At 57.6% G+C, this 27,960-nt stretch overlaps 12 protein-coding genes across 12 annotated transcripts; 3 read left to right on the top strand and 9 right to left on the bottom strand.

Annotated features, from left to right (window-relative positions):
* Positions 1-379: 379 nt before the first annotated feature.
* Positions 380-2,869, bottom strand: F5144DRAFT_39164. Its single transcript, XM_066784719.1, has one exon. It carries the CDS (start codon positions 2,560-2,562, stop codon positions 640-642), a length of 1,923 nt encoding a protein of 640 aa, XP_066648552.1. The 5' UTR covers positions 2,563-2,869; the 3' UTR covers positions 380-639.
* Positions 2,870-3,160: 291 nt separating this feature from the next.
* F5144DRAFT_38742 (uncharacterized protein) lies at positions 3,161-4,424 on the bottom strand. Its single transcript, XM_066784690.1, has 3 exons — positions 3,819-4,424; positions 3,509-3,705; positions 3,161-3,449 (listed from the first exon to the last, which is right to left on the bottom strand). The coding sequence occupies exons 1-3, from the start codon at positions 4,291-4,293 to the stop codon at positions 3,198-3,200; spliced, it is 924 nt and encodes a 307-aa protein (XP_066648551.1). The 5' UTR covers positions 4,294-4,424; the 3' UTR covers positions 3,161-3,197.
* A 166-nt stretch (positions 4,425-4,590) lies between these two features.
* F5144DRAFT_38779 (uncharacterized protein) lies at positions 4,591-5,851 on the top strand. The gene is made up of 4 exons (XM_066784692.1): positions 4,591-4,955; positions 5,069-5,247; positions 5,395-5,536; positions 5,624-5,851. Exons 1-4 carry the CDS (start codon positions 4,887-4,889, stop codon positions 5,762-5,764), a joined length of 531 nt encoding a protein of 176 aa, XP_066648550.1. The 5' UTR covers positions 4,591-4,886; the 3' UTR covers positions 5,765-5,851.
* An 86-nt stretch (positions 5,852-5,937) lies between these two features.
* F5144DRAFT_543338 (uncharacterized protein) lies at positions 5,938-10,118 on the bottom strand (the record flags this gene model as incomplete). The annotated part of the gene is made up of 4 exons (XM_066787239.1): positions 5,938-8,110; positions 8,159-9,163; positions 9,219-9,876; positions 9,935-10,118. The coding sequence occupies 4 exons, from the start codon at positions 10,116-10,118 to the stop codon at positions 5,938-5,940; spliced, it is 4,020 nt and encodes a 1,339-aa protein (XP_066648549.1).
* Positions 10,119-11,314: 1,196 nt separating this feature from the next.
* Positions 11,315-12,973, bottom strand: F5144DRAFT_38687 (mitochondrial carrier domain-containing protein). Its single transcript, XM_066784683.1, has 4 exons — positions 12,870-12,973; positions 12,351-12,674; positions 11,503-12,291; positions 11,315-11,444 (listed from the first exon to the last, which is right to left on the bottom strand). The coding sequence occupies exons 2-4, from the start codon at positions 12,648-12,650 to the stop codon at positions 11,373-11,375; spliced, it is 1,161 nt and encodes a 386-aa protein (XP_066648548.1). The 5' UTR covers positions 12,651-12,674; positions 12,870-12,973; the 3' UTR covers positions 11,315-11,372.
* Positions 12,974-14,238: 1,265 nt separating this feature from the next.
* Positions 14,239-15,114, top strand: F5144DRAFT_555704 (uncharacterized protein). Its single transcript, XM_066787927.1, has one exon. It carries the CDS (start codon positions 14,463-14,465, stop codon positions 14,811-14,813), a length of 351 nt encoding a protein of 116 aa, XP_066648547.1. The 5' UTR covers positions 14,239-14,462; the 3' UTR covers positions 14,814-15,114.
* On the bottom strand, positions 14,943-16,199 carry F5144DRAFT_38684 (uncharacterized protein). The gene is made up of 2 exons (XM_066784681.1): positions 16,005-16,199; positions 14,943-15,822 (listed from the first exon to the last, which is right to left on the bottom strand). The coding sequence occupies exons 1-2, from the start codon at positions 16,056-16,058 to the stop codon at positions 15,280-15,282; spliced, it is 597 nt and encodes a 198-aa protein (XP_066648546.1). The 5' UTR covers positions 16,059-16,199; the 3' UTR covers positions 14,943-15,279.
* Positions 16,200-17,212: 1,013 nt separating this feature from the next.
* Positions 17,213-18,852, bottom strand: F5144DRAFT_38696 (uncharacterized protein). The gene is made up of 3 exons (XM_066784684.1): positions 18,415-18,852; positions 18,019-18,319; positions 17,213-17,945 (listed from the first exon to the last, which is right to left on the bottom strand). Exons 1-3 carry the CDS (start codon positions 18,614-18,616, stop codon positions 17,318-17,320), a joined length of 1,131 nt encoding a protein of 376 aa, XP_066648545.1. The 5' UTR covers positions 18,617-18,852; the 3' UTR covers positions 17,213-17,317.
* F5144DRAFT_39018 (uncharacterized protein) lies at positions 18,853-20,207 on the bottom strand. The gene has a single exon (XM_066784708.1). It carries the CDS (start codon positions 19,965-19,967, stop codon positions 19,089-19,091), a length of 879 nt encoding a protein of 292 aa, XP_066648544.1. The 5' UTR covers positions 19,968-20,207; the 3' UTR covers positions 18,853-19,088.
* Positions 20,208-21,527: 1,320 nt separating this feature from the next.
* Positions 21,528-22,886, bottom strand: F5144DRAFT_555692 (F-actin-capping protein subunit beta). The gene is made up of 3 exons (XM_066787926.1): positions 22,644-22,886; positions 22,115-22,545; positions 21,528-22,025 (listed from the first exon to the last, which is right to left on the bottom strand). Exons 1-3 carry the CDS (start codon positions 22,673-22,675, stop codon positions 21,625-21,627), a joined length of 864 nt encoding a protein of 287 aa, XP_066648543.1. The 5' UTR covers positions 22,676-22,886; the 3' UTR covers positions 21,528-21,624.
* A 73-nt stretch (positions 22,887-22,959) lies between these two features.
* F5144DRAFT_617180 (glycosyltransferase family 22 protein) lies at positions 22,960-25,153 on the top strand. The gene is made up of 3 exons (XM_066791869.1): positions 22,960-23,143; positions 23,203-23,652; positions 23,723-25,153. The coding sequence occupies exons 1-3, from the start codon at positions 23,068-23,070 to the stop codon at positions 25,033-25,035; spliced, it is 1,839 nt and encodes a 612-aa protein (XP_066648542.1). The 5' UTR covers positions 22,960-23,067; the 3' UTR covers positions 25,036-25,153.
* Positions 25,154-25,988: 835 nt separating this feature from the next.
* Positions 25,989-27,702, bottom strand: F5144DRAFT_597727 (Metallo-dependent phosphatase-like protein; the record flags this gene model as incomplete). Its single annotated transcript, XM_066790893.1, has 3 exons — positions 25,989-26,018; positions 26,078-26,230; positions 26,287-27,702. 3 exons carry the CDS (start codon positions 27,700-27,702, stop codon positions 25,989-25,991), a joined length of 1,599 nt encoding a protein of 532 aa, XP_066648541.1.
* Positions 27,703-27,960: the final 258 nt, after the last annotated feature.

The following is a 27,960-nucleotide window of genomic DNA, read 5'->3' as shown; positions in this document are numbered from 1 at the left end:
TTCCCCGCTGCAGCCAGCATCCGGGCCCTCGGGATGGTGGCTTCGACCCGCTGAGAGAAATATTCTAAATTGGGGCTTACGTGTCCGCCTACAAAGTCCTCGCTCTCTTCCCGCCCCCATCTCCCCACTCGCCTGAGTTTTCCTTCTTCTGTCGTCTTCCACCTGAGCACGATGGCACGGGATTTGATGGCTATTGGCTCTACCGACATGCCACGGCCCCGTGGGGAATGCCTGCGCTGCTATTCTTAACAGGCTTGGGCCAGTTAATATGGGCGACCTCAGCCGGCATTCGGCAAGCGTACCAAGGGCGAGCCTTCTAGTTCTGCCGGTTTAATGACTGGCCCTCCACTGGCCCAAACCTCTTCCCTCTTGCTAACCAACACTCCGACGGGATCCTGTTGGATCGGCACCCTCTACATTGCAGATCATTACCACGTTTTGCTTACATGGTACAGGAGTCGCTTGCGAAACCTGAACGAACGATTTCAGCACGGCACCCCCGGCGCATCTTATGTCCGATGTCGCCCAATACTTCGGGCCTGGCGGCGCGCTTGCCGCTCACACACATCGTTGCTGGACATTCGCATCGGATTTCGGCAGCCGGGGATCGCCAAGCTAACCAGGCGAGCCAGGAACCCGTCAGGCAATGACACCCTCCTGACTGCCCAGGATGGGCAACCGGCCATTCCGCCTCAGATATCGCGCTACAGAATCCTGGCTAGGCGCCTGATGACACCAGATCTCGTTCCCTAGACCCTGGTTCATCAAGCCCCTCGGCGAGGCTAGTGATGCGTCTCGCTGGAACATGCTTCGGAGGCGCGTCGAGAATTCGTTGGGGATCTTTAACCGGGCTGCGACCCATTTGTCGTCAGGCCGGTGATCAGACACGGCCTCGGTTTCGGAGTCTGCGCTGCCCAGCAGCTGGTCGTCAGGCCATGCCTCGGCAAACCTGGTTTGCGGCGCGGGCAGCGTGAGCCTGAGGAACTCAAGTGCCGAGTGAACTGTGAGGTAAATGGCGCGCTTGGGGTCTACGATGGTCTTCATGAGCAACGACATCCAATTTGGATAAAGAACCGCAAAGTCGGTCTGGGACAGGTGTGTCGATCCTCGGATGGTCGTCATCCAGGAGAGCGTGTCTGCCGCCCGGGCTTCGTTGCATACCTGCTCGATGCAATCGAAGTTCTCGGCCCAGTGCATAAAGGCCTCACTACCGATGGAAAGCACCGGCTTGTGAACCGACTTATGTTCGGTGCATTCCGGCGTTGCGGGTCCCCACGGGTCGAGCAGGATGCCCTGGGTAATCCAGGCAAGCTTGTCGGACCTCAACGCCTGGACGGTCGTCGCGCCGCCGAAAGAGTGGCCCATCATGGTGACGCTTTCTAGGTCCAGCCGACCTCCCCAGTCTTGCCAGTCGATGCCGCGAAGGCCGATCGAACTGGAGCCGATGTGGCCCACTTCCCGAAGGTTGTCGCGGCGCACTTTGTCTCCGCTCCCATTGTTTACCAAACCCATGACGTAGAACGCCTCCTCGATCTCGGCTAACCTCATCTCGATCTGTGCCCCGCGCAACTCCTTGTCGACCCCGTTGGGGTTGTGTGGAGAGGTATCCTGAGCGTTGTCCTTGGGCACGAGGTAGTCGATCTTGTAGTACGGCCGTATCTCGGTGTTCCTCTTCTTCTTCCGTGTCCTACGGCGCTTCTTCTCATTCTCCGGCGGCCCGGCCGACTTATCCACATCCTGGCTCTCCAGATTTTCCTTCTTGCCGGCCTTGTTGACAAAGGTCCGAGCCCCACTCCCGTCGCGGTGTTCGACCGCGACCACCACCAACCCAAAGCTGGCCAGCTCGCCACAGATAGAACTGTACAGCGTCCGCGACCCGCCCAGGCCGTGGCTGAAGATGACCACGGGAAACCGCGGCTCGCCATACACCCCCTTATTATCGCTTTCCCCTTCCACCAGTGTCTCGCCGCTCTCGTAACCCCCAGCGCTAGTCGTCGCTTGGCCCTGTTGCGCTGCCCCGGCGGCCGTGCTCGTGCTAGGCCATCGCTCGGATAGCTGGGCGTTCCGGTACGCGGGTAGCTTGGTGAACATACTTGTCGAGGCCATGTAGGCGGTGACGGGCCAGTGGGGGACGTTGAAGAATTTGGCGTAGCCTTTGCATGTCGCGCCGCGCGGGCGGGGGAGCCAGGGGACGCGGCGGAGGTGTGGTTGCTTTGGGCGGTCTGTTGTTGTCCGCCCCTGTTCCTCTCCCTCCTTGGTTTCTGTTTGAACTGACACCCGCTCTCCGCCTCCTGAAACCGTCGCTGCTTTCGCGTTGTCCTCCTTGGCTGTACCCCTTTTCCTGTCATTCTGGGAGTCGAGATCTGCGGGGTAGTACACGGCAAAGAGCACCGTGTCGAGCTTGAGCGCGAACTCGCCGTTGCGCTTGATGTGTGGCGCGAAGGCGCGCGGGCGCCGCGCCGGGAGCTCGAGCTCGAGGAAGCCGACTTGGTAGGGGCCTGTGTAGGGCGGCAGGGCGTGTTGGACGCGGTCGCGGGGGGTTTTTCGCGGGGGTTTGGGCATTTTTTTTGGCGGGGTTGTTTTTGTTGTCGATTTATTATTTGTGGTGTTGTAGGAGGGCGGTCGCTGATGGTTAAAATCGGGAGGATTAGGTGGTGTGTTGTTGTTGTTCGTGTTGTTGAGGTTATTGTCGTGAGCGCTGGTGGTCTTAAGGGAGGATTAACGCAAGGGAGGTGAGGTGGTAGGAATGTTGGCTGCGAATTCCACGGTTTTGAATTCTAGTGGTGTCTGTCCTCTCCCTAGCATAGACTTGTAGTCTGGCAAAAATAGCAACCAAACAGATGAGTGCTGTGTTCTGTGGGTAAATAGATTAGATTTATCTGAACTCTCGTGAGCTCTTGCCTGGCTGGTCCCAATTCAGGTACGCATGACGTCATAGGATCTCGTTCCTGGAGGCCCGCTCCGGAACTTCGGATGACTGCGCTGGTGGGTTCCTGATGCTTGCTGCCATGCCGCGCTTTCCCTCTACGGTATAAATACATTCCCAAGCTTGACGTACTTTCCCTGTAGGTGGTCATGGTGCCTTATCTTTCATGTCTTGAAAAGGCACAGAAAGGAAGATTGATTTTGCAGATTCGAGATTTGTAGATACTCTCTGTCTTGAACTAAGCGCAACTCAGTCTTCGGACTTACACCTCTCACGCCCCCCAAACCTCCTTGACAGACAAGGCAAAATCCCTGAACTTCCTCGGCGCTGACCCCGTGACAGCTAAAATTACATCGTTCGTTCGGTTCTCAGAGCCATTTTTAACTGATGTGTCCATGGCGCTCATCATCCTCGAATAGTCCTCGGGCATGCCAAAGGACTGATGGCGCTTCTCGAGCTCTTCGGGCGAGAGATCGACATGCACTATCTTTCGACCAAGCACTTCACTGAGGATGTTTGCAATCTAGGATGATTTAGCCATCACAGAAGAGATTCCAACACCACCTTTGGGACGGAACGTACCTCGCCGTAAGAAAGTAACTCGGACCCCAAAACCAGGTACTCGGAATTCGGCGCCACCTCATCCGTCAACGTTCGCACCGCAACGGCAGCAATGTCGTCGGCCGACACAAACGGGATCTTGGCATCACTTGTCGCTGAATACACCTTGCTATCCTTCCTGATGCCCTCAACATGAAACGGTAGGTCGGCAAAGTTTTCTGCAACACGGCCAAGTCAGCAACCACCCTCATCACTCACGCACACAAACACCAACATTTGGACATAAAAAAAAACAGAGAAGCCACTAAAAAAGGAAAAGGGAAGCACATACGCTGAAACCATGTCGGCCGCAACGCAGCCCACTCCGCCTCGCCGCGCTGGCCGAGCTCGCGCAGGTAGGCGTGCACCTTGCCCATGGCGGGTCCGCCCGCCTCGATCGGCGACGCACTCAGCAGCACGAACCGCTGCACGCCGCGGCTGCGCGCCAGGTCGACAAAGTCGATCATGGTCTGCTCGGCGCCCAGCGTCGGCGGGGCGATCAGGAAAACGGCCGTGATCTTGGTTGTGTTGTTGTCCGTGGTGGTGGGAAACAGGTCGTCCCAGGTGTCGGTGTTGTGCCAGTCGAACGGGACGGGCTGGACGTTGGGGCCCTCTGTTTTGGGGGCTACTGCGTTCTTGCTGGTGTTGCGGGAGGCGACGAGGATGCGGTGCGGGTGCGAGGAGGCTGCGAGCTGGCTGACTATGCGGCTGCCGACAGTGCCTGTCCCGCCTAGGACGAGAATGGCGGGTTGGGAGGAGGTGGACATGTTGGAGAGATTCTGGATGGGGCAATGGGATGGATGGTGATGTTGTTTAGCTACGGAAGGTGGCTGTCTACGTTGTGGATGTAAGTTGTGTAATGGTGTTGAAAAGGGGGGGTTCTACTATGTATATTTCACACTCGACGACGCTATGAGCTCATCAATCATGAGCTCATCTAGCAGCAGCCAAGACGGGTTCGGTGCAACCCACATCTCAAATTGGCCAACCAGGAGCTTCCCTCTCCCAGAGAACTGCCCGATCCGGAGCTTACGTCATAAACTCCGGCGCACTAAATCCGGCAGGGTCCACTTTCATCCGGGAAATAGTGGGGTCCGGCCGGCGGTTGACGGCGTTATGGGGTGGTGGTGTTATTGTTTGTTCGGGGTTTGGGGACAGAGAGGGGTGTTGGCGGGGAATTGGGACTGTATTATGAATCCGGCAGAACTGATGCGCCGGTGACGACATGGAACACCAAATACAAAGCAGACGAAACGACCCTTGAACCCCTTGCCTTACACAACCAAACCATCCAATACATCATCATCCTCACTGGCTAATCCTCACGCTACACCACACTGACGACATTTCGATACTCAAAATGGCTTCCTACGGCATCACCCAATACCTGCTCGACAGGGCCAACATCCACGATACAGTAACCAAAGTGGTATGCACTCCACCCCAATCCCCCCCCCCCCCAACAACACAACCACCCCCTTAATCACCCACCACCCCCCAACGGCCCCCTTCTCTCTTCTAAACAAACAAAAAAACCAACAGCCCCTCTACTACGACACCGTCAACATCCCCGCCCTCCACGCCGAAGTCTACGGCCCCTCCATCGAAATCGATTACACCTCCGTCCTCGGCGGCGCTCCCTACACTATCTCACGCGACGAGTGGATTGCCCGGATCGGCGTGCTGCTGGATGCATTCGAGTCCTCGCAGCATGTCACCTCGTAGGTTCTCTCGTGTTTTGTTTTGTCTCGCGGTGTTATCCCTGCTTGCCTGTTTGGCGATGCCGTGGCGTGACTAGATAGCTGGGTGGTGATGGAGTGAGTGAGTGTGGGGGATACCTATGTGCTGACTTGGGGGTTGTGTTGTAGGGGGATTATCGCGCACCTGCCACAGCCTGGGGAGGGTGTGACTCGGCCGGAGAAGGTGTTGGTGCAGGCGCAGGTGTCGGGGAACATGATCGGCAAGCTGCAAGCTGGGGGTAGTGGGGAGGCGCCGTTTATGCAGAATGGGGTGAGTGCTTTTTCTTTTTTTTTTCTTTTTTTTTGTGGTCGGCTACTATGTTCGTGTCATGGGTCGGCTGGCTGACTGCCGTTGTAGGGCCTCCTCGAAGCCGAGCTCCAACGGGACGAGGAAATCGAGGCGAAGGGGCAGAACCCGTGGAGGATTACCAAGTATAAGGTGATCAAGAAGTGGGACAAGGGTGATCCGAAGGTTTTTGATTTCTCGTCTAAGAAGTAGAAAGACGGCTGGAATGGGTGTATTGCGTCGCGAAAGCAGAAACAAATGCATGGTTTGGTATATTCCTGGGTATTCCTCGCCGTCATTATCACAGCAAAACTCAAAACAACAAGCCAAAACAGTATCATAAATCTCCCACCACTTCCATCCCCCCCTCATCCTCCCCCCAAACACTACCACCCAGCCTTAGACGGCCCTGCACCACTCCCATCCCCACTCATCTTCAAACTCTCCTCAATCGCCCTCCTCAACTCCTCATCCTCCTCCTCACCCCCCTCCGTCACCCCCTCCTCCGCCAAACCAGCCTCAGCCTCAGCCGCCTTCCCCTTCTCAGCCCCTCCACCAGCCCCAACCCCTAGGCTAGTAGTGCCCGTCCCCGCCCTCGACTTCCGATACTCGGCCTCCGCCAGGCTCTGGCGCTTGACATATTCCAGCACGATTTCCTCCTCGGTGCGCTGCCGTTCCGCCTCTTGCTCGCGGCTGCGGTGCTCGCGCTCCGACTCCTCCATCGCCAGCCGCAGCTGTTCTTCGTCGTCGTCGTTGCCGTCGCCAGGTCTCGTTTCCGCTTCGTTGCTCCGGCAGGTGTTGCCCTCAGTGGTAGTGGTGGTGGTGGTGGCGGGGGTGGTGGCGGGAGGGAAAAAGGGGATGTAGCCTGGTAGTTCGGCCGCTGCGGGGAGTTCGAACTGGCCCTGTTCTGTTTGGGATTGGGATTGCGATTCGCCGCCGCCGGGGAACCAGTATTTCTGGTTCTGGTCCATCTCCTGCTGCTGTATGCTCTGCCGCACGGCCTCCTCAATCAGGGCCTGGTACTCCTCGTCCGAGATGTTGGTCCACTCCTCGTCCGTCAGCGCACCAGCCTCCGAGGCGGCGGCGGCGGTGGCGGGGTTGATCTTCTGGTCGGCGATCCAGCCGCTGAAGCTCGGGCCTTGGCCGGTAGCCCCCGGGGATGGCTGCGGCTGCTCCATGGCTCTGCGCATCTCCATGACGCTCGCCCTGACCGCCGCCTCGACGCGCGCATCCTCCGCCTGATCGCCTGTCGAGGTCTGCACGACCGACTGCTGGATGGCCCGTTCTAGGGACTCACGGTCTTCGAAGGTGAAATTGCTCGAGGCGGAGCTGGCTGTGGTGGGCGGGAAGTAGGAGCTGCTCCCGGCAGCCGTGGTGGCCGTGGTGGCCGAGTTGCTGGTGGCGCTGCTCCCGGCCCGCCGTCTGTTCCATGGTCCCCTAGGTAAATTCAGTAGCCCAGACCTAGCCCCTTCACTGCCTCCCTCCCACAGCTGCTGCTGATCCCCGGGCGCATCATCCACTGCCACTCCCTTACCCTTCTCGCTCTCCCGCTGCTTCAGCAAATAGAACCCCTTCAAATCGTCCTTAATCGTCTGCCATCGCGCCAGCACATCCGCCCTCTCCTCGGCCATCGCCATGCCCCAGTCCTCCTCTCCCTGCAGCACCCGCGAAGTGATGATGTAGTTCATCGAGCTCCGGGCAAACATACCCCTGACCTCCGCCCGGATCCCCTGGACGGTATACGCGGGGATGGCAAAGATGGCCCCGGCATTCTTCAGGAAAAAGCCGCCGATGCCCTTCCCAACCCCCTTCACGAACCCCTTCCCGCCCTCCTTCTCGGCCCCCTTCCACGGCTGGGTGAAGAGTCCCGACGTGCCATCGTAGAGGCCGAGACCAAACTCTTTGCCGGCGATGCGCATGCCGCTGACGAGGCCGGTGACCTTCTCTGGGGGGCGCACTGTGTCGTCGTTGTAGAGCTTGGGCGCGTTGCGGAAGCCGCGCGCCAGACCCATGCAGGTGTTGCCGTAAAACTTCATTCCGGCGCCCACAATGCGGCCGACACCCTTGCCCGCGGCAATGGCGACGTCTAGGTTGGGCGTGGAAGCGGTCGGGGTTGACGCGGAACCAGGGTCGGGGGTCGAGGTTGAGCGGGGTGGGGGGGCCGAGGAGGTGGCTGAGGTGGAAGGCCTGGAGGAGTGTGAGGTTCCAAGTGGATGCGAGGAGAGGGCGGTGCTTGGCCCAACTGCGGGGGACTGGATCGAGAGAGACTCAACCGAGTCATGGGCGATGGAAGGAGAAGCGAGGCTAGGTGTCGCGGAGTGGGTAGGCGCGCGTCTCTGAGATGAGGAATCGGAACCCGACGCTGCATCATCGGCTTTCGCCGACTCGTCCTTGGTATCATCAGCCTTCTCCTTGGCTTTCTTCCCTGTCTTAAAGACTTCCCGGGGAAAGTCTGCCACAGCCATGGTAAAGGCACCGACGTCGCCGATGAGTGCTGAAGCGACGGCGGAGATAGGATCCCAGGGTTGATCTTCGGTGTTGTACTCGATCGGACGGTATCTGTAAGGGTTAGCCATACACCCCGATGATGATACAAAAAGAACTTACAGCTTAAGATCTGTGTATTTTAACAAGCCCTGCTTCACCAAGACAGCAGTAGCCAGCGTGCTCAGCCGGACCTTGGATCTCCTCACTCTCCAAACCGCCACGCGGCTCGGGGCCAACGAACACCTCATATTATCCGTGTTCAAAAACTGATGGAAGCTCTTGCCTCCAACGTCGGCGCCCTTCTCCTGCTTGATCTTCGCGCCCAGCTCCCGCGCTCGGGCCTGAGTCTGGGGCAGCACGGCGTGTTCGATAGCAGCCGCCAGCGTCTCAGCAGTCAGCTTCTTGTACGGGATAGGCGCGGGCCCGGCGCCGGCTTTGGCAACCATGGAGCCCCAAAATATCTGGTCGCCAAAAAACGGCACCACAACCGTCGGCTGGCCGGCCATGATTCCCGCAGCGGTGGTCCCGGCGCCACCGTGGTGGACGACGGCCGACACGTGCTTGAATAACCAGTCGTGGGGGCAGTTGCCAAGCATGAATACGCCCTCGGGGACACCAGCTGCATCTCCGCCTATTCCGCCCCAGCCCTTCGATACAATGGCTCTTACGCCAGATTTGAGGATGGCTTGGAAGATGGTTTGGGTGAGGCGGTCCGGGTCGTCGACGACGATGGACCCGAAGCCGATATACACGGGCGGCGGCCCGGCAGCGAGGAAGGCGGCGAGTTCTGGATCTGGGGTGTAGTTTGATTCGAGGTTTAGGAAGTAGAAACCGGATACGGTGATTTCGGGTGCCCAGTCGGCGGGCTTGGGTGTCAGTGCGGGTGACCAGCAATACGTCGCGGGAATCCGGAGGCGGTTGAGCAACCCCGGTGCCCACATTAACGAAAGACTCTCCAGCTCGAGGACGCTGACTCTAAATCGGTTGATTACGTCTCCGAGTCCCTGCCACGTCATCATCTCGACCAAAGCATATGAGACGTAGTTCGTGATGGCAGCGTCCGTGTCAGCGGCGACGACATCAGCCAGGGGGTGGGGGAAGGCTTTTGTCGGCGTCCAGGGCATCCTATTCGGGCCGTCAGTTCAGTTCCGAGTCGTGAGGGTTGGAGAGAAAAACTCACGTAAACATCATATGCAGCGGAATCCCCAGCTTCTCAGCAATATGGACATGAGCAAAGCTCGGGGGGTTCGCAATGATGGCGTCTGCCACAAACGGGCGGACTCCCGGATCGCCGGGCAGCACAAACCGCTCGTCCAAGGGCTCGTCCCTCTTATGCTGTGGCGGCGCGACACCCATGCCGTCACCGGCCTCGATGCATGACCGCCAGCACCCCACGAGGATTTGTTCGATTTCCAAGCGGCGTCTCTTGATGTCGCCGCTCTTCAGGGTATCTAGGCCGGGCATCAGCCCCGGGTTTTTGACCATGAAAGCCATCAGCTGGGCCGGGTCTCCGCCGATGTTGAAAAACTCCAGCCCGTTCTCCTCGACAAACGAGCGGAAATTGGCATGGGTGGCCAGACGCACGCGATGCCCGTACGTGTCGCGGAGGACTTGGCCTAGCGCAACGAAGGGCTGAACATCACCTCGGGAGCCCACGATCTGAATCACCACGTTCAGGCGGGGCGGCGGCGTCTGACCAGGCTGACCACCCAAACTCGGCGGGATGTATGCTGGTGGGAGGGGGCCGGCGGGCTCAAGCGGCCTTGAGAGGGTTGACGCTAGGAGCTCCGAGAGGCGATGGTTCTTTTCGTTGATATGGATATTTACACGACCCTCGGCTTGGGTTTTGCGTTAGTATGCTAGGCAGAAAAGAATCACAGGGAGGCCTTTGCTCACTTGTAACAGCCGCATCAGCGTTGAAGCCGGCCTGGGAGAACTGCAACTGGTCATGGTGCTCGCCGTAAGCCGGGGGCGCAACGTCGAGATCCGCCTCGTCGAGGTCTTCGGCGATAGGGACTGCGTTTGTCCTCCCGGCCCGGTTCGCGCCCGTCACTCTTCGTTGGAGAGGTACCTGGGTCATATTGAGGAAGGTTTGGGTGTGATCCCCTAAAAGAGGGTTTTCCGGGTCGGAAAATGGCCTCACTCCCCTCACTTGATTTAGAGAGGGATCTTTTGATGGAGGTTGAGTCGTTAGATGTTGATGCCTTATAACGTAACTCAAGCTTCCATGATGTGCAGGTGGCGACCAAGAAAACCCGAAACTTGGTGATGCAGCTTGTTGAAATTTGATGCCAAATGTGTGTATCGTCGTTCAAGGGAAGGCGGTGACTCGACTAGAAGTTCATTTGAGTGAGGTGAGACTCAATGTAAACGCGGGGCCTTGGCAAGTTATTGGGCGGATTGGATCACTTCTTGAGTGAAGGATTTGGTGCGCTCGTTGTGGAGGAGAGATACAGAGAGGGGTCGGCCTATTTGTGCGAGGTAACCTGGAAGGCAGCAACTCAAACTACAAGAGGAAAGCACGAAAGGCAGCTTGCTGTGTCATAGTTTGGATGTTATTGGTGAAACATCACAGCACGGGAACGGATGCTTGAAATACTCTCCAGCGGACCATTGTCATGAGGAGTCCTCCTGGTAAGCCTTTTCCTGAGACTAGCTTCCTTGGGTCGATGGGCCAATCACCCAATGACCGCAACAGTTTGTGGCGATGCCTGACCAAGGATTGGATTCAGGTCGATCTCGCTTGAATCGAACGCTTTATGGACACAGTGCACAGCCACCCCGATATTTCACCTAAAACCCCCGAGACCCCCTGAGGTGCTGCAGTTACAGCGCCTAGCATCGCGCAGTCAGGACCTAATCTGCCTTCACCTCCTCCCTGGGTTAGGTGTTGCGGAGCCGTGTTAATCGCTCTGCGTTGTCACACTGTATGCTGAGCCCCTGCTTGCGTCCCTTGACGCGCGTCTGACAGCACTGCTTGCTGTGGAGCAAGCCCCGAGCCCGGCGGCTTGGGGTGGAACACGAGGATACGGATGGTTACGAGTTATACGATTGGTATAACTACCGGACTGTCGCTCCACTTTGTTCACGGTATTCCATATTCACAGGTTCCAGATCGGACGATGGCGGAGTTATCCGTTGGCTTGGCAAGGCAAAAAACGCGCCCCTTTTTCGCATTGATGGCAGACGAGCTAGAAAAAAAAGACGGAAACGATTAACTAACTAGGTACACAAATCACACAGAGAAGGCCCCACAAGGCTTGCTTTACCGACCCACAGGTTCCCCGATCCGCGTATCCAGCTCGGCACCTGGCTGCCGTCACCACGACGTCCATTATTTCTTCTGCTCCTGCGGCGGCGGCGCACCACCAGTCGTGGGTAGACCCATAAAGATCTTGAAATAGTCCTACAAGTGGGTCAGCATCTCCGTCCCAACTAGGAGGAACCTTGAACACAAAACTCACGTAGATCATCCACTGCAGACCAGTCAGGGTACCGATCATGACGATACGGACCGGCAGGCCGTTCCACAACCCCCGGAAGCCGATATCCTTGTATATCCTCGACGTGACCGTCCCGAAGCCCTCGCCCGCCTTCCGGTACGCGTTCAGCTTGCTGACCATGACGTCGGCCGGGTGCGAGACGACGGCGCACAGAATACCCGCGAGGTAGCCGCCCACGAACGAGACGCCCGTCTGCGCGCCCTTGCTGTAGTCGTTCTTGCTGCCCGGCAGGCGGTCGTAGATCATCTCGACGATGGTCTCGAAGGACGCGAACTTCATCATGGTGTAGGGGATCTGCCGCGCCCACAGCGGGTACAGGCCCTTGTACAGCCCGCTGACGCCCTCGGCCGCCGCGATCTTGCGGAACCCGTCCAGCGTGCCCGTGTACTGCGCCGGGATCGTTGCCTGCATGCGCACCTTGACCGCCTCGAACGGGCACAGCGCGATGTCGGCCAGGAACTCGGCCGAGGCGGATGCCGACAGGTACAGCGCCGTCTTGTACTTGTACGCCGCCTCCGGACCCGCCATGTCCGAGTAGGTCTTCTTGAAGTATTCATACCACCCGTACTTGAAGGCGCCCTGCGCCGAGTAGCCGAAGAGGGTGGGGCTCCAGCCCGTGAAGATGCCGCGAACGCCCTCGGTGCGGAAGATGTGGCCCCATGCTTGGAAGTTGCCCCTGTACAGTTTCGAGTCGACCTGCCGGCGCACTTTGACGAGGTCGAGAGGAGTGACGGCCGCGTGGGTCAGACCCTGCGCGCGATGGGCATTAGCAGTGGCAGTGGCTCGACATGCTGTTCGTGGTCACTTACACAGGCCAGCAGGCCGCCGAACGTGCAGGCGGCATAGTACTTGCCCGAAAAGAGCTCGATGTGGCCCGCCTTGGCCTGCGCCTTTTGGCTCGCCGCCTCGAACTCCTTGGTGGCCTCAGCGCTTAGTTTCTGCGCCTTGTTCTTCGCATCGTCGACCACCGAGTAAGCCGGGTACAGTTCGAGGCGAGCTTGGTACGGTGTAGGGCCGCTTGAATTAGGCTTGGTCTGCTGCAGGCCGCGCGAGTACGGGCTGGTACCAAAGGTATGTTGGAGCGTCTCGTAGTTTGGGAAGAGCGTCATCTTGCCGGATGTGGTGTGCGCCAACTAGAACCGTGTCAGTATGACGTCCTGAGCCAATCGTGCCCGGCTTATTTCAGCCGTAGTGATGTGAAGCAACCGCAATTAACTTCGCGGGGTGTCGAGCTGCGGCTCAGAGATAGTTCGCGAACTCCCGGACCAAACTCTCCGCGACTCCCGAGGGGATATGCGGCTGGGGTTAGACTCACGGGTTTGTCCTACCTCGTCGATAACGGACCTTGGATCCAAGGCCACCTAATATTCAGTCTCTGTAAAACAGCAACAACAACGACAGCAAGTTCCAGGAACAAGAGAAGGAATGCAGAGTGAGGGAATAAGTCTTCGAGGTGAGATGAAACGGGTTCCTGCCATAACCAACCGATAAATTAGGTAAGCGTCTAATCAATGGCGTATTGCATCCCATCATTGAGCGTCACAACCGGGAATGGCTGGGGATGAATCCTGTCTCGCATTCCTTCGCGCCTGGTTACAGCGGGGTGTGCCGGCGACTTCTCCCGAGCTTCAATCTTGACCCCAGCTCGAGCAATGAGTCAGGCTTCGCCATTAATCAAAATCGAATAATTAGAGTTGAGATGGCTGGCTGCTTTTTCCCCTACATGATTACCTGTTACTTCCTCACATCAATGTTTTCTCCCCGTAACATCCAAGTAGGTGACGGAGAGTTTACATCACACGAGCAACCGGCTTCCATCTCGAACAGTGACGTAGCTGCGGCATTCCCTATTGTCGCTTATCGGAGACAGTCAAGTGGAGACGGATTGACAGACGGAAACGGAGTTAAGCGGAGTTAGGTGTTGAACGTTTCCGGCCCGACGTTTTAACCCATGACTGCTCGCGACTCCTTTCATGGTTTGCAGAACCTTTGATTACGATATTGTGAGTTGGATGTGAGATGGGCCACTGATAGTCATGAGCTACGGTATCATGTGAATGCTATCACCGTATGGGGAAAAAGGCCGAACTCCAAGTATAGGTGCGACCAAACCTTCGATTATAGGTAGGTACCTACATAGATAGGACCGAAAGGAACGTCATTCGGAAGCCCAGACTTTACTTTTTACTTCACTCGGGTTTAATTGCTTTCCTCCTCTCAGTTTCCTTTTATTCTCTTCTCTAGCAGAAGCAATCAAGAAAACCAAGGGAAACGGCCTCACTCGCTGTCCAAGGCAGAGGTTTCATGCAGAGGTGATATTCTCTTCTCTAATTCGACCTGATATCACCATCTCCTCTTCCAGTGTTCTTCTACTATGTCACATAATTTAAAGCCTTTTCCCCCAGTCCAATGTTGTCCAAACAAGACGGATTCAATGGCCGGTTTGAGATGGAAGTCGAGGAACTTGGCAAAATAACATGTGATTGGGTGCAGATACCAACGCCAAGATGCGTCACCAAAGAGCGGATTTACAGGAGAATCACGTCAAACTTCAACCCACTCAGCCGTTTAGCGCACCAACCTACACCGCTACCAAACACAATTAACTGAACAACCACCACTCGAATCAATAATGGCCGACGTAATGGCGCAACCACCTCAAGCCCAGGCTGGCACCTCCCAGCCCTTCGTCTCGAAATGGGCGTCAAGGTACCGCGGGGTAAGTTCCCTCCCGGCGCATTCTGCACATATTCCCATCCCACCAGCATCACCAACTACCCCTACCTACCCTCTCTCCCCCCCCTTTCCCACCTTCCCCAACACCCACTAACTTTTACCCCCCACAACAGGCCACAGTCGAAGACCTCGACCCCCCCGCCGCCCTGTCCCTCACCCCCTCCGACCGCATCTCGGTCGCCCTCATGTCGGCCTTCGAGCGCGACTACACGCACCTGACCATCACGGACTCGTCGACGCGCGCCCTGCTGGGCTACCTGTCGATCCCGCACCTGCAGGCGCTGCTCGACGCCGGCCGCGTGCGGCCCGAGGACGAGGTGCGCACCGCCATGGTCCGCTTCCGCCGTAAGGGGGCGAAGTATAGGGTGATTACGATGGAGACGCCGTTGGAGGAGTTGGAGGGTTTTTTTGAGGGGGTCGAGACGGGTGGGCAGAAGCAGGATTTTGCGGTTATTACGGATTCGGCGAGGAGGTTTGTGCTGGGGGTGGCGACCAGGGCGGATTTGGAGGAGTTTGTGAAGCGGAGGCCTGCGTAAAGGAGGGAGGTCGTGGGGTTGGGTTGGGAGGGGGATGGATTAAGAGTTGACTATCATCATTGACCGGCGTTGGGCTGTGCATTTAGTCGTTTGGGTAACGTGGGCTGGCAGTATCATCGGGGCATTCAACATGGACGGGGAACTCAGGAAGACAGGCGGACAATACCCAAGGCTGGATGGGAGGCTCAGAATCCTTCACCTCGGAGCTCACGCTGTAGTTAATTTTTCTCAACAATTCTAGAGGGGATACACGGAGCGGAAGACGGGGGATGTTATGTTTGGTTTACGGATGCAATGTTATTGTTGCGATCTAGCGTATACCTATGTGCAGTCGCAGGAAACACTCCAACTTCTAGGTGATGCGCCCGCATCAATCCCACCCCTCTAAGAACGCGGTATCTCCTCACATGTACAATACAACAACACCCTCATCACCAAGCCCTCCGCCAGACAGCCATCCCCCTCCTTACTCGCCGAGGTAGTCATAAACCAGCTTCAGCTCCACCCTCTCCGCGCCCTTCGCAATCACCACATGCCTCACATGGCGGCGCACACCCTCCACAATCTGGAACCCCCAAATCTGCGTCGCCGTCCACCCATCCGTCATACTCTCCACATAGCTCAACACATGCAGCGCCCCCTCGGGCCCCGTCTTCTCCTCCTCCCCATCCAACCACCCCTCCTTCAGATACGCATCGGTAACCTCCTCCGCCTTCACAAACTTAGTCTGGCCCTTCACATGGCCAAACAGCCAGTCCTTGTGCTCGCGGAAGACGAAGTCCAGGCAGCGCTTCTCGGTCGAGCCCTTCATGCCCGCCGTGCCCGTTTGGTCGACTTCGATGTGCGTGCACGACGTGATGCCCTCGGCCGGTTGCTCGGCTGGAGAGGGGGGCGCGTCGAACTGCTTGACTTGCAGCGTTAGGGTGGCCACGCTGACCAGCTTGCGCGTCATCCAGCTGATTCCTTGCAGGGCGAGGCCGGGGCCGACGTCGGAGGAGAGGGTTTTGTTCTGGGTGGGGGGGTTGGGTGAGTATTTATTGGTAGATAGAAGGTTGGGGGCGGGGGAGGGCGAGGGTGTGGGTTGAAATGCATGGGTTTTTCTTTCTCTCTTCCCCCCCCCCCCCTCTTGGGCATTGGGGGGGGGGCGGGAATCGCCATCACATGTGGTGAAGGATCTTGGGGGAAACTTACCATGGTCCACTTGCCATTGAGGTCGGCGATGGTCTTGGTCGCGGGAGCAGCCATGGTGGGTGGTTGTTGAGGTTGGGGTGATTTAGGTAGGTAGGGTTGTGGGTGTGAATAGGGGTGCTACGTTCTCGTTTTCTTTGTGTGAAGACGAGAGAAGGCCGACGTTGTGTGGATGGTAATGAAGAAGAGGTCAAGGGAAAGAGGGCAACTCATACAACCTCCTTTCCCACATCTTAAGTACCTTGCCTACTCCTTGACCGTACCCACGTCGCTCGAAGCCTGCATGCCATGGTGGGGAACAATCGCTGTCACAAGATTGGGGGAGTTCCAATCTCCAAGTTACACACACACGACTGGGGCTCGGCGGCCGAGGTAAAACGGGCTGCTTGGATGATGGCATAAGCGGGATGCCGTTCCGGGGCCCCCCAGGACAAGCGTGGGAGCGGGAACGGGCACCATTTTCAGCAAGTGGTTGGTGATCCCAAGCATGACACGGTAACCTCGAGGCTGGGGAAACTTTGCGGGGGGGATGTGCCCCTCTCTTGGCTGGCATCGCCCGTGTTGGAATTGGATTCTCCGGGTTCCATTTGACATCCATGGGAGTGCCCGAGAAACCCATGCATTATTCGGCCGCCGGCTTCCATCTGCAGGTACCAACCAAAGTACAGTTCGGCTCTTTCGGGGTAAGCAAAGTTGCGTAGACAATTTCGGACAACAGAGCTTCGGGCGACCAACCTATTTTCGCAACAGCGAGACTGTGGCCCAGAATTGGGGTTGGGGGTTGCCAGATGGCCGCTGAGTTAGCGGGACTTTTAGTGCGGGGTTTAGACTAAAATTGCAAGACGTGCACTCCCTGCTCCCAAAACCACTTGTGCCCGAGGCTGCCATGTGAAAATGGGTGTCAGCGACAAACGCGCAAAGGTGGTCCCCAGTCATGGTTCCCCAACACTTGGTAGCGAAGTTTGGAGCATCTCAAACCAGGGAATCGATGCTTGCACCCGGCATATTTTGTTTCGGTTTCGCAACCCCGACCGCCTTGGCAGCGCATGTGAACAGCTGGTTCATCACGATTGCTGTGGCGTGCAGCACTGCATTGTGTCTTGTTGAAGGAAGCGCTTCGTCATAGTATTATTAGTTGAAATAGGATATCCTAGTATTACATCTCTCTCCGCGTAGCCCGGAGGTTTTAATTCACATTAGTCCCTTCCCCAATCCCCGCATCATCATGACTCTCGGTGTTTTGTCCGCCCCACCGAGCAACTCCTACTGAGACCGACCGCCATCAAACTTCTATCTACCCCGCCGATAAAGGCTCATCAAGGCCACCACTTCATCTTCTTGTAGCTCTCAATTACCTCCTCCACCAGCTCCTTGGTGATCTTGGGCTTATCGTACGAGAATCCGACAACCTCCTCTAACCTCGACCCGTCCATGCTGAGGTCTGTGTCCTTAAGCAACTCCCTCTCCATGAATGGCGTCAGCGGTCCGGGTCGTGTGATGTCAGCCTCCGCAAGCAGATCGGCCCACGGACCTAGCAACTCGTCATTCACATCATCCACAACGCTGTCCAGGTTAAGCTTGGCAAAGGTGCTGATGAGTTGCCCCTGGAAGCCCGTCTCGATGCCGAATACCTGGCCGATGATGTCGGCCATGGCGCCCTGTGTGGTGGCGCCCTTGTCAACCACGTTGAACGTCGGGACCGTGTTGCCCATCGTCTTGGCGTCCCACTTGTCCTTGCCGGCGACATACCAGCCGGCGACGGCCCAGAGAGCGCGCACCGCATCGTGGATGTGCGCCGTATTCGTGCGCAAGTCCTTGGTCCACAGCCACTTCATCTCGGACTCGAGCGCCTTGTACACCCGCGCCATGCACAACGCAGTTGCGACCCACTGCGACGCGTAGGGGCCATAGATATGCGGCAACCGTACAACGGCGAGGTTTAACCTGGGGGATCACTCATGTCAGTATGGCCAGAGTCGGATACCTCAACCCCACCCCCATCCAGCTGAGAACGTACCCCTCGATTTTTGCTAGCTCCTCTTCCGCTTGCAGCTTGAAGACGGCGATTTTGCTCCACGGTTTTAGCTTGTCGTTCTCCTTGCTCGGGACAGAGTCCGGCTTGTAGACCATCCCCGTGCTCAGCTCGACGAAGCACTTGACGCCCCGCTTGGCCGCCTCCCGGCCCACTGTGAGCGAGAGGTTAAGCGACCGCAGCTTGTACACCTCATCCTCCTGCGAGTAGCGCGTCTCGCCGCCGCAGTTGAAGACATAGTCCCACGTTTTCCCGTCGGCGCGGTCGAATATCCTGGGGAGGGATTCTGCGGCATAAAAACACCCCCGTTAGCGGACAAAAAAAAAGAGGGATCTCGACGGGGGTGGGTCTCAGGTTTTGACCCCTCGCAGCAAGACTCACGTTCTCTGCTGGCATCAGCCTGCACAAACTTGGGTCCGGCGCAAGCCTCCTCAAAGTCGGGCGGCAGCCATGCTAGCTGCGGGAGCACCTTGTCGACGATGCGCACTTCGGACGCGAGGTTGTTCTCGTGGATGTGGAGGGCCAGGAACCGGCCAATGTAGCCGAGCCCGCCGATGATCAACACCGACGGCTTCTCCGCCATGATGACTTTACTCGAGGAGTTTTAGGGTAACGTGGGTGGGGGGTTGGTGGTTTCTAGGGCTCGCTCGGGCTGGTTGAAGGCGAGTTGGGAGGAGGGGCGTGTTTAACTAAAATCCAGGGGCAGTCGAGCGCGGGGTCGCAAGATTTTGAAGATGGGACTCGGCTGTCTCTTGGTATGTGTCCAGTCGTCGCGGGCGTTTGCTTCGAAAACCACAGTCAATGGGGGCGCAGGCAAGATCGTAAACTCGTGAAAATGATCCTCTGTTTGTGGGAGTGTGGTTCAAATTGCCCGGTCTTATGAATGTTGGGGGACAAAAAAATGATAGCTGACAGGAATGACCTGGGAGGGAAGGGGTGGGCGGGACTTCGGCAGGCTTCGAGAAGCTCGGCGACCTAAGGGCAGGGCACGAACAGGGCAGGAAAGAAAACCTGGAGCGAGGGGGTGATGCCCAAACAGGACCCTCACCAGACCCTCACAAGACCCTCGCAAACCCTCCTCCACTTGGAACTGTCCCAGCCGCGAGAACCGGGCGAATGGATCGAGTTAGGTTAAAATTTCCTAAAGCTTTCTTTTCCTCTTTTTCCCACATTACACACTGCACACTGCATGCTGCCCACAACTTCTCGCGATCTTGTTTTATTACTGCACAGTGTAAAATGCCTTCCCCCCCTTGTGGTACATACATCATCTGACGCATTGGGTAGTTCAAGGGCAGGAGGTGCCCCGTGGTTTGCACTTGCAGGCTGCCAAGGTGCTGCAGGTTTCCGCCGATGGCCTGCAAGTTCCTGCAGGTGGAGCTTTTGGGCGAAACCCTCCATTCTCCAACAAATTGACGATCGGCTTCTTGGTTCTTTTTTTTCTGTTGTTGTCTTTTTTCTGTCGGGCAATTTTTGATTATTGCATTGATTGGGCAGATGACATCTCCGAACATATTGGATATTAGATGATGGCTTTCAGGGTCTAACCCTCCAAACATCCCACTCTTCGTCCGAACTGGCGAGCTGTCGCACCGAAGAAGCCTCTGTGAACTGGGATCCCAGGCATCAGGGCATCTCGTGTCTGGCCTCTCCTTTCGGCCGCACGGCCCAAACATCAGTTTCCCAGTCAGCCAGCAGGACCTGGACCAGGGGCAAGGTTCAACGCTTCCAGGAACCTCGTCGTCCCCTAAAGAGGCGGCCAATCGGGAAGGCTTGAACAAACACCTCCAACGCCCCCAGATGACGACCGGACGCCCAGTGTGAAGATCGTGATGCTGCAACGGCAGCCACCGTGCCATCCATGGCCGGCTATCTCGTTCCAGGAGGATGGCACTGCACCTGAGACATGTCGATACGGCAGCGAGCCGAAACATTGGCGACGCGAGCAGGTTCCACCGCCAACGCCGGGCCTGGCCCACCCGGTGCGCAAGATGACGGACGGGATGGGGTTCATTAATCACCCGCCAAATTGACGTGATGGAAGCCGCTCGCGGTGCCCGCGCGCCAAAAGATGGCTCCGTCCCAAAACCAAAGCAAGCTGCAGGAGAGAGGTCTGTGCTGTTCCGCCCGTTTGCACTTCTTGGTTCGGGGACGTCGGTTTTGCCTTCTCGCCGATAGACCCCTGCTCGAGGTCGCGAAGCTTTCCTCTGCCCGTCTCGCCTGTTCGAACCTGCTCACCGGTCTTGTCCCGTTTGCAACCGGAGCTGGCCAGCCCGTGATTGGGGCTTCACAGTGGTCGTCGAATCTCGGAGTTGTCGCCGCCAAAGCAAGGAGTTGACCGGAAGGAAGTCCCGCCAGGGGTGGTCACACACAGGAGTGACAGCCACGACAGGGTCTACCCAAACCCGGAAAGATGTCAGCAGACGGGACGCCAAGAATGGAACCGGTCAGGGGCAGCAACCCCACCTCACCATCCCGGGCCGCTCACGGTGAGCCGGGAAGCCACGGGCGAACTTTTCTAGAAGACTTCCAAGCTCGGCATGCAGTGAACCAGGTTCGGCTCCCCTTCCGGTTCCACGGCGGATTTCTGAACCGACGGGGTCGCCGGCAACTCAAACAAGGGCTCAAAAGGTTAACAAACGGTCAGAATCTGGCCCGGTGACAAACGACAATATCAGATTCCCGAGGACGCCACATCAACCGTTCAATCTCCAAGCGTCAAGTCTCAGACCAAGCTCTTTCCAAACGGGTTCACCTAGCAGATTACTCCATGTCTTGGCCGCGCCGTTTGCGTCATTCCCCCATCAACACCAATCAAGCACCACTTCATCAGTTCAGCGAGGCAGGCCCAATTCGGTTCGGAAACCAGTCCCCTTTTACTCGCAGGATCAGACGCGGAGGCGTAGAAGGCTAACCGGGGCGGCACTCTCCGGCCTCCGCGGTGGCAAATAAGCCTTTCTTGGATGTCACGATCGGCGCTTGAAAAAGCAACGTTGTCTGCCTACTTTTCTATCCAAGGACGGCCGGCACTTTTACCGATAACCTCGGGAAGAAGATGTCCGTGGGCTCGTGGAGTTACTCCGTAACTAAAACTTGGTGGGATTTTGGGAGGACTAACATTGAAGGCAGCGCGGCTGGGGTTCCCAAGCCGATGCAACGAATACTCCGTGCCCAGAGCGCCACAAGTAGTTACCGACGCTTGAGAGATGAAGTAAGTATTTATGCTTGTAGGTACGCTACAAACCGAGTGTTTGCTGGGGTTCAAGGGGTGCGGCGATACTGAAAAGATAATTACTGTGTAGCACCCACCATCTCCCGAGGTGAGGTTTGAGTTTGCCGAGATGCGGGCCAGGGACGATCCAGATCTTCCCGCGCCTCCATGACGCACGCATCTGTCCAGATTAAGGAGACGGACGCTCTTGAAACGGGCCCACCGAGTCTGCTCCGTCGCACGGTCCTGAGCAATTTCACGGCAAAAGCAGTTTGCTTCGGGGCTCCAGAGCGTGGGGGGCAAAATCGAGACCGTAATCTCGGCCCAGGGAGGCCTAGTATTTCATTTGATATCATGCGTCATAACTAGTAGTTTACTCATCACTCTCGTCTCCGCATCCCCCCAATTATCTCGCGCTGGGTCTCGCGGTCCCGCTGGCCCTCGCTCAGACTCCCGATGCTGCGCAGGTCGCCGACCACGTCCTTGGCCTTGCCAAAGTAGACCTCCTGCAGCAGGTTGCGCATCTTGAGCTCCATGTCCTCGACGAGCCGGCCGATGTTGGCGATGTGGCTCTCGTCGTTGTCCACGGGCAGGTCCTGCTCGACCTGCCGCGTCATGTTGCCGCTCAGGTCCACCGAGCCCAGCGCCGCGCCCTTGGTCGCCAGCGTCAGGATCACCGTCGAGGTTAGCCGGTAGTTGGACGTGCGCCCGCGCTCGCTGGCTTCGAACACGTGGATCGAGTCCCACACGCCGGAGGAGGCGCCGTCGTTTTGGGGGGAGGCTAGATAACCGCGGCAAGGGCAATTTGTTAGTTTCCGGATCTGTGATCTGTAGATATGGGATGTGTGTGTCTGTGTGTCCTTCACTCACCCTTCTTCAACAGCACCACACCCGCAAACCCATCATCCAAATTCCACAGATACACCGAGCTCACGCCACCCTCGTAGTACAAATCCCGGTAGATATCAAAAGCCTCGTTGGCCTTGACCTCCATCTTGCGGACGCGCTCGCCGGGGACGGCGCCCTCGCCGGCGCCCTCATTGCTGCCGCCGGGCCCCACGCCGCCCGCGCCGCCCTCGTCCAGCGGCGGGTCGAACTGGTTGCTCCACGGCGACCGGTAGCTGTCGCCGTCGCGGTTGTAGTCGCACAGCAGGTAGTCCCGCCCCGTCTGCTTGCACCGCTGGATCGTCAGCGGCTGGTCCACCGACGAGAGTAGGTCTTCGGTGAGATCGGGCGCGAGTGCGATGATGTTGGTCAGGTGTTCGCCGGTCTGCTTTGGGTTGAGTCGCCGGAGGAGGTCGCTGTCGCCGGGAGGGGGTGGGGGTTAGTTAAGTGGTGGATGGGGGTTTGGGGTTTGGTTTGGTTAAGAAAGGGATGATGTATGGGACGGATTGCTTACAGCGCCGAATCGAATGGGTCTGCGGTCGCCATCTTGTCGGGGGATGTTTGGTATGCCCGCGGTTTAGCCCAGGTGAAGTTGGAGGATGTCGTGGCCTTGGGCTCGAATATCTTATGGCTTGAGGTTCGGCGTCGCGGGGTCCATGTTCCAAGGCTCGAGCTGTTGCGCTGTGGGGGAATGGCGGGGCCACCCTTCCAAAAGGCTCGTGCACGTTCAGGGGCAGTGACAAGGATCTGGACACCCTGTGGCCCGCCCTGTGGCAGAGCGGTGGGGCCAAGGAACGACCTGTCCATTCCGTTGCCTGCCAGAGAGCTCACTCACCTTTAAACTTATCAACCTCCATTGGCACTGTCAACACCAATTTTGTTCACAACAGGTGGTTGGCAGTCCAGTTGGTGGTTAGGTATAATTGATAGAATACACTATGGCACCTTCGAAGAATGTGCAGTCAACATCTGCCAAACATCATGGGAGTGAAGCTTCAGGAACGCGACTGTTAGGTAATGATTTATTTACTTACTCTTCAATTTCATCAAATAAATCACTAATAATAACCTAGATATTCTTCTGTATCTCTCAATACCCGGGCTTATCCTGGTACACCTTATCGTCGCCCCATACACCAAGGTCGAGGAATCATTCAACATCCAAGCAGCTCATGATGTGCTTGTTTACGGGGTGCCAACATCCGATGTCTATAACAAACTGTCCAGCACCTACGACCACTTCACCTTTCCAGGAGCTGTCCCACGGACTTTTATAGGCCCCGTGTTGCTAGCCGGGCTCGCCCAGCCAATTGTTGCCCTGGTTGGATTTCAACATGCCCAGCTAGTCGTGAGAGCCATCCTCGGCCTATTCAACGCCGCTTGCCTGCTCGTCTTCGCCCGGAATCTTAGGCGAGCATACGGCGCCGAGGTAGCGAGATGGTACCTCCTCCTCCAGGCTAGCCAGTTCCACGTCATCTTCTATGCCTCCCGGACGCTGCCAAACATGTTCGCTTTTGGCCTGAGTACTTCCCCCCTACCTACGCATTCCCCATCCAACCCACCACCACGGTAGCTAACACCCTCTCCCTCCAGCAACACTCGCCTTCTCCTTCCTCCTTCCAAACCCTCTCAACCCCAAATCCACCCCACGCCGCCAACGCCTCTCCATCACCACCCTCGTCTTCGCCGCAGTGATCTTCCGCTCCGAAATCGCCCTCCTCCTCTTCACCACCGTCCTCCACCAGCTCCTCCAACCCACCCTCTCCCTCTCCCGCGCCATCCGCCCCTTCACCATCTCCTTCCTCTCCGCGCTCACCATCTCCCTCCCCATCGACACCTACTTCTGGCAACACCGCGGCCCCTTCCCCCTCTGGCCCGAACTCACCGGCTTCCTCTACAACGTCATCCACGGCGGCGCCTCCGCCTGGGGCACCGCCCCCTGGCACTGGTACTTCACCTCCGCGCTGCCCCGCCTGCTCCTCAACCCACTCACCCCGCTCCTCCTCCTCCCCCTCGCCCTCACCCACCCGGCCCTCCGCCGCGCCGCCCGCCCCCTCACCCTCCCCACCACCTTGTTCATCGCCATCTACTCCGCCCAGCCCCACAAGGAAACCCGCTTCATCCTGTACGCCGCGCCCCCGTTCACCGCGGCGGCCGCCCTCGCTGCCGCGCACGTCTTTCGGCGGCGGACGGGCAAGGGTGCTGTGCCGGCGCTGCTGGCGGCGGGGTTGGTGCTGTCGGTGGTGGGCTCGTGGGCGGCGAGCTCGGCGATGTTGGCGGTGTCGGCGCTGAATTATCCGGGGGGGGAGGCCCTTGCTTATGTGCGCGGTGTTGCGGGGGTTGGTGGTGGTGGTGGGGGTGCGGTGGTGCCGGTGCATGCGGATGTTCTGGCGTGCATGACGGGGGTGACGCTGTTTGGGACGGGGTCGGGTGTTGCGGGTTCGGTTTCGTCTGCTGCTTCTTCTTCCTCCGGGTTAGGGGCAGGGGGTGGGATAGTCAAGGTCAAGCAGCAGGGCCAAGGTCAAAGCCAGGACGGGGTGCGGATTGTGGTGGACAAGACGGAGGACGACGCTGTGTTGGCGAGCGCCGATTTCTGGAGCCGGTTCGATTACCTGTTGGTTGAGGATCGGAGCAAGGTTGTTGGCGGGGAGTGGGAAACCGTCGGGGTGGTTAAGGGGTATGGCGGGATTGAGGTTGTCAAGCCGGGGAGTGAGCGGGGCGATGATAGAGTAGAGAAGGGAACGCCCCGGGTCGTGGGCTTGGGAGAGACAGTTGCTCTTTTGAAGAGGACGGTTAGAGATTTGACCGGAGGATGGTGGATTGGCCCGAGAATGGTGGAAAGGATATTCATCCTGAGGAGGGTCAAGGAGGCACCGACAGCGCAGGCGGCCGTTGAGGCTAAGTAGACCGGAGTCCTTGTAAGCTGTTTGTTTGGACTCCCATATAGCCTTATAGTCTTCTGTAAATTAGGATTCACTTCCAGGGCGCTCTGTTTCCGATTTCCTGTTATCACATCACACAAGGTTATCATGCGTGACTCGATGTGCAAATCAACCAACATTCCCCATTATATTAACGTAGACTACGAACTGCCTCCGCTCCGGAGGGTATCTACCAGTGGCAAAACCGCAACGAAGCCATAGGCGTCCAAGGAGCATTAGGGCCGTGAGGAACATAAGCTATGTGGAGATGTGAGAGGCGAGGGGCGAAGAACGTGGAGCGGGTCGGGTACGCCAGCTTTGCCTTTCAAGCTGCGAAGACCACCGTGATATGTCGATAGCCCGTTTTTTCCAGAGCCATTCGCGTCCATTCCCGTCTGCTCCTCGCCCAGGCCTGGCACCCTCTATACAAGATCTCTCCGCCCGGAGCTGGCATTTCGATTTCTCAAATTGCCAAATCGGGGGGTTGACCGTCACGCGCTCCTCCCAGTAAATGCAATGTGTCCGCCGATGGTAGCAATCGCAAGCAATAAATGCCTAGAAAGGGCATTCATGAAACCTAGGTCGCAATGGCCAAAGGAGTGAAATCCGATCTCGTCGCCGCCCATCCCGGGTTGTGAGTTCGCCGAGATCGTCGCCTTGTTCCAGTTTTGACGTTTTGTCCGTACAGTTATCGCCGCTTCTGGCAATCGATGGATGTATTACTTGTTTCCGGGGCCCAAGAGGCGCCCGTATCGTTTCTGTGGGGTTTCGTATTTGACCCATTCGCCCGCGCGTGCTATCGTATAGCACCATTTGTCCCCAACCCAGCCTGCGGCTCGGCTGTGTGGTGTCTGGTTGGTCTTTTAGCCCGGTATTGTCTGCAACATCACCAAGGTAATGTATTGCGGAGCGTAGCGCACCGTGGCATTGCCGCCAACTCAGACGCTTTGGGGATACAACCCGGCAGGCTACAAAATTGTTAGTCCCATTTACCATCGGCGTCCTGCATGGGGGTTGGGAGACATACCGGGCTATTGAGCATTTGGGCGCGCTTGTTTCTGCCCTTTTTGATGTGATTCTTGAGAGCGTTCGAATCCAGTGGCTTAAGTAGCTCGAAGCTGCACAGGAGCTCGGTAGAGACTGACATGACAGCACCCCAGTTATCAAACTCTCCGCAGTACTGGAACTTGTTAGTCGCAATAACCTTGGGGGACGACGGTTAGAGTCGATACTCACATTTGGCGCACTGAACACGGTGACCAGGACCCTATCCGTAAAGAATTCGTAGCCGTCTTCAACCACCATGTGGGCTCGGCACACTAGGTCGAAATCGTTGGCAGCGAGGAAATCGGTGATGACCTTCTTTCCAAAGCAGTAGCTGACGCCTCGTTCGTTGGCCTCCCAGTCTTGCTCCATATCAGCGGGATCGGACCAGAGCAGATCGTTTAAGAGCCCGTAATCGGGGACATCCGTCGGGCGCGCAATGTTCCGGATGTCGTCCATGTGGCCGAGAGCTGGCGACAATCCCCCGTGGACGCAGAAGATCTTGGCGGCGACGATAGCAGCGATGGGGAGACAGTTAAAGGTGTCGATGAAGGTCTTCCAGACCTTCACATTGCACCTCCGCTTGCATTCGTCGTAGAAACCGTAGACGCGCGTGACGTTAGCGCACTCGTGGTTGCCACGCAAGAGAAAGAAGTTCTCGGGGTACTTGAGCTTGTAGCAGAACAGGAGCAGGATGGTCTCGAGAGACTGCTTGCCGCGGTCCACGTAATCGCCAAGGAACAGGTAGTTCGCCTTGGGAGGAAAGCCGCACATCTCAAACATGCGGATGAGGTCTGTGTACTGGCCGTGGACATCCCCAACGATCTTGACTGGGGCGTCCAGTTCCAAAAGAGCCGGCTGCGAGAGGAGGACCTCCCTGGTGCGGTGGCAGATGGCGGCGATCTCGGCGTTCTTGAGGCAGACGCTCTTGGTGACCTTGCCGGCATAAGCGGCATCAAGCAGGCGCTTGATGAAATCATCGAGGTCGATGTCCTTGATGTCACTCATAGCAACACCCGCAGCAGTTTCGTCCTTGGGAGATTCCTGTCCAGTGATGTTCAAGATGGGGTTGGGCGTATCCTCGCGCTTGACGAGGATACTCTGGCCTGGCTGTTGCATCCCCAAGTCGGCGTTGGCAGCACCAGAGGGCGGCTGGTCCGAAACTTGATCTACCTCTCCGCTGGCCTGAGCGGCGGAGACATCGTGAATTCCAGCTTTCATGGACGCCGACTGGATAGGAGACGGCGGGGGAACTTCTTCGGCAAGCGGAGAGCCCACTGTGGCGGTGTCGATGGAGGAAGGCGAACTGGGCGAGGGGAGCGAGCTGGAACGGTTGGATCGGCCGTGCGGCGACCTACCGCTCTTCCCAGACTTGACCGAACCCACATCTGATTTATCGGGCGTATCACCATTCGTTAGTATGGCAGAGCTCCTGGGGCTGTCAGTCTTGCCTGAGCCGGGAATCTTGGATCGCAGGGAGCGGAACGACCGGGACGAGTCTCTCGTGTCGGACCTGCTGAAGGAGGGGTACGATTGCAGCGCGTCGTCGCCATTGCCCGACGCCTTAGCAGATGCCGCGCCGGAATCCTTGGAGGTTTGGTTGCCCATAGTTTCTCGGTGTCAGAGTTTGTAGCTCTGGTCTGGAGAAGTCAACGGGATGGACGGCGTGCGCGTGTCAGGTTTGTGGTACCGGCTGGGTCGCCTTTGAATACCCACACAGCCTACCGCTGCACCCGTCTCTGAGTTATTGTCTTTCTTTCGTGTCCCCCAGGTCCTAGGGAGGATGATAAAAGTGGTCGAGGTCGAAGAGTAGGGTGGCGGCGGTGGAAGACCAGCGACCCGGTGAGTGTTCCGTTTTCAAAGATC

Source organism: Chaetomium tenue, assembly GCF_020726465.1.
Source record: "Chaetomium tenue strain MPI-SDFR-AT-0079 chromosome Unknown F5144scaffold_1, whole genome shotgun sequence".
NCBI lineage: Eukaryota > Fungi > Ascomycota > Sordariomycetes > Sordariales > Chaetomiaceae > Chaetomium > Chaetomium tenue.
This window is presented reverse-complemented; position numbering and strand designations above follow the sequence as displayed.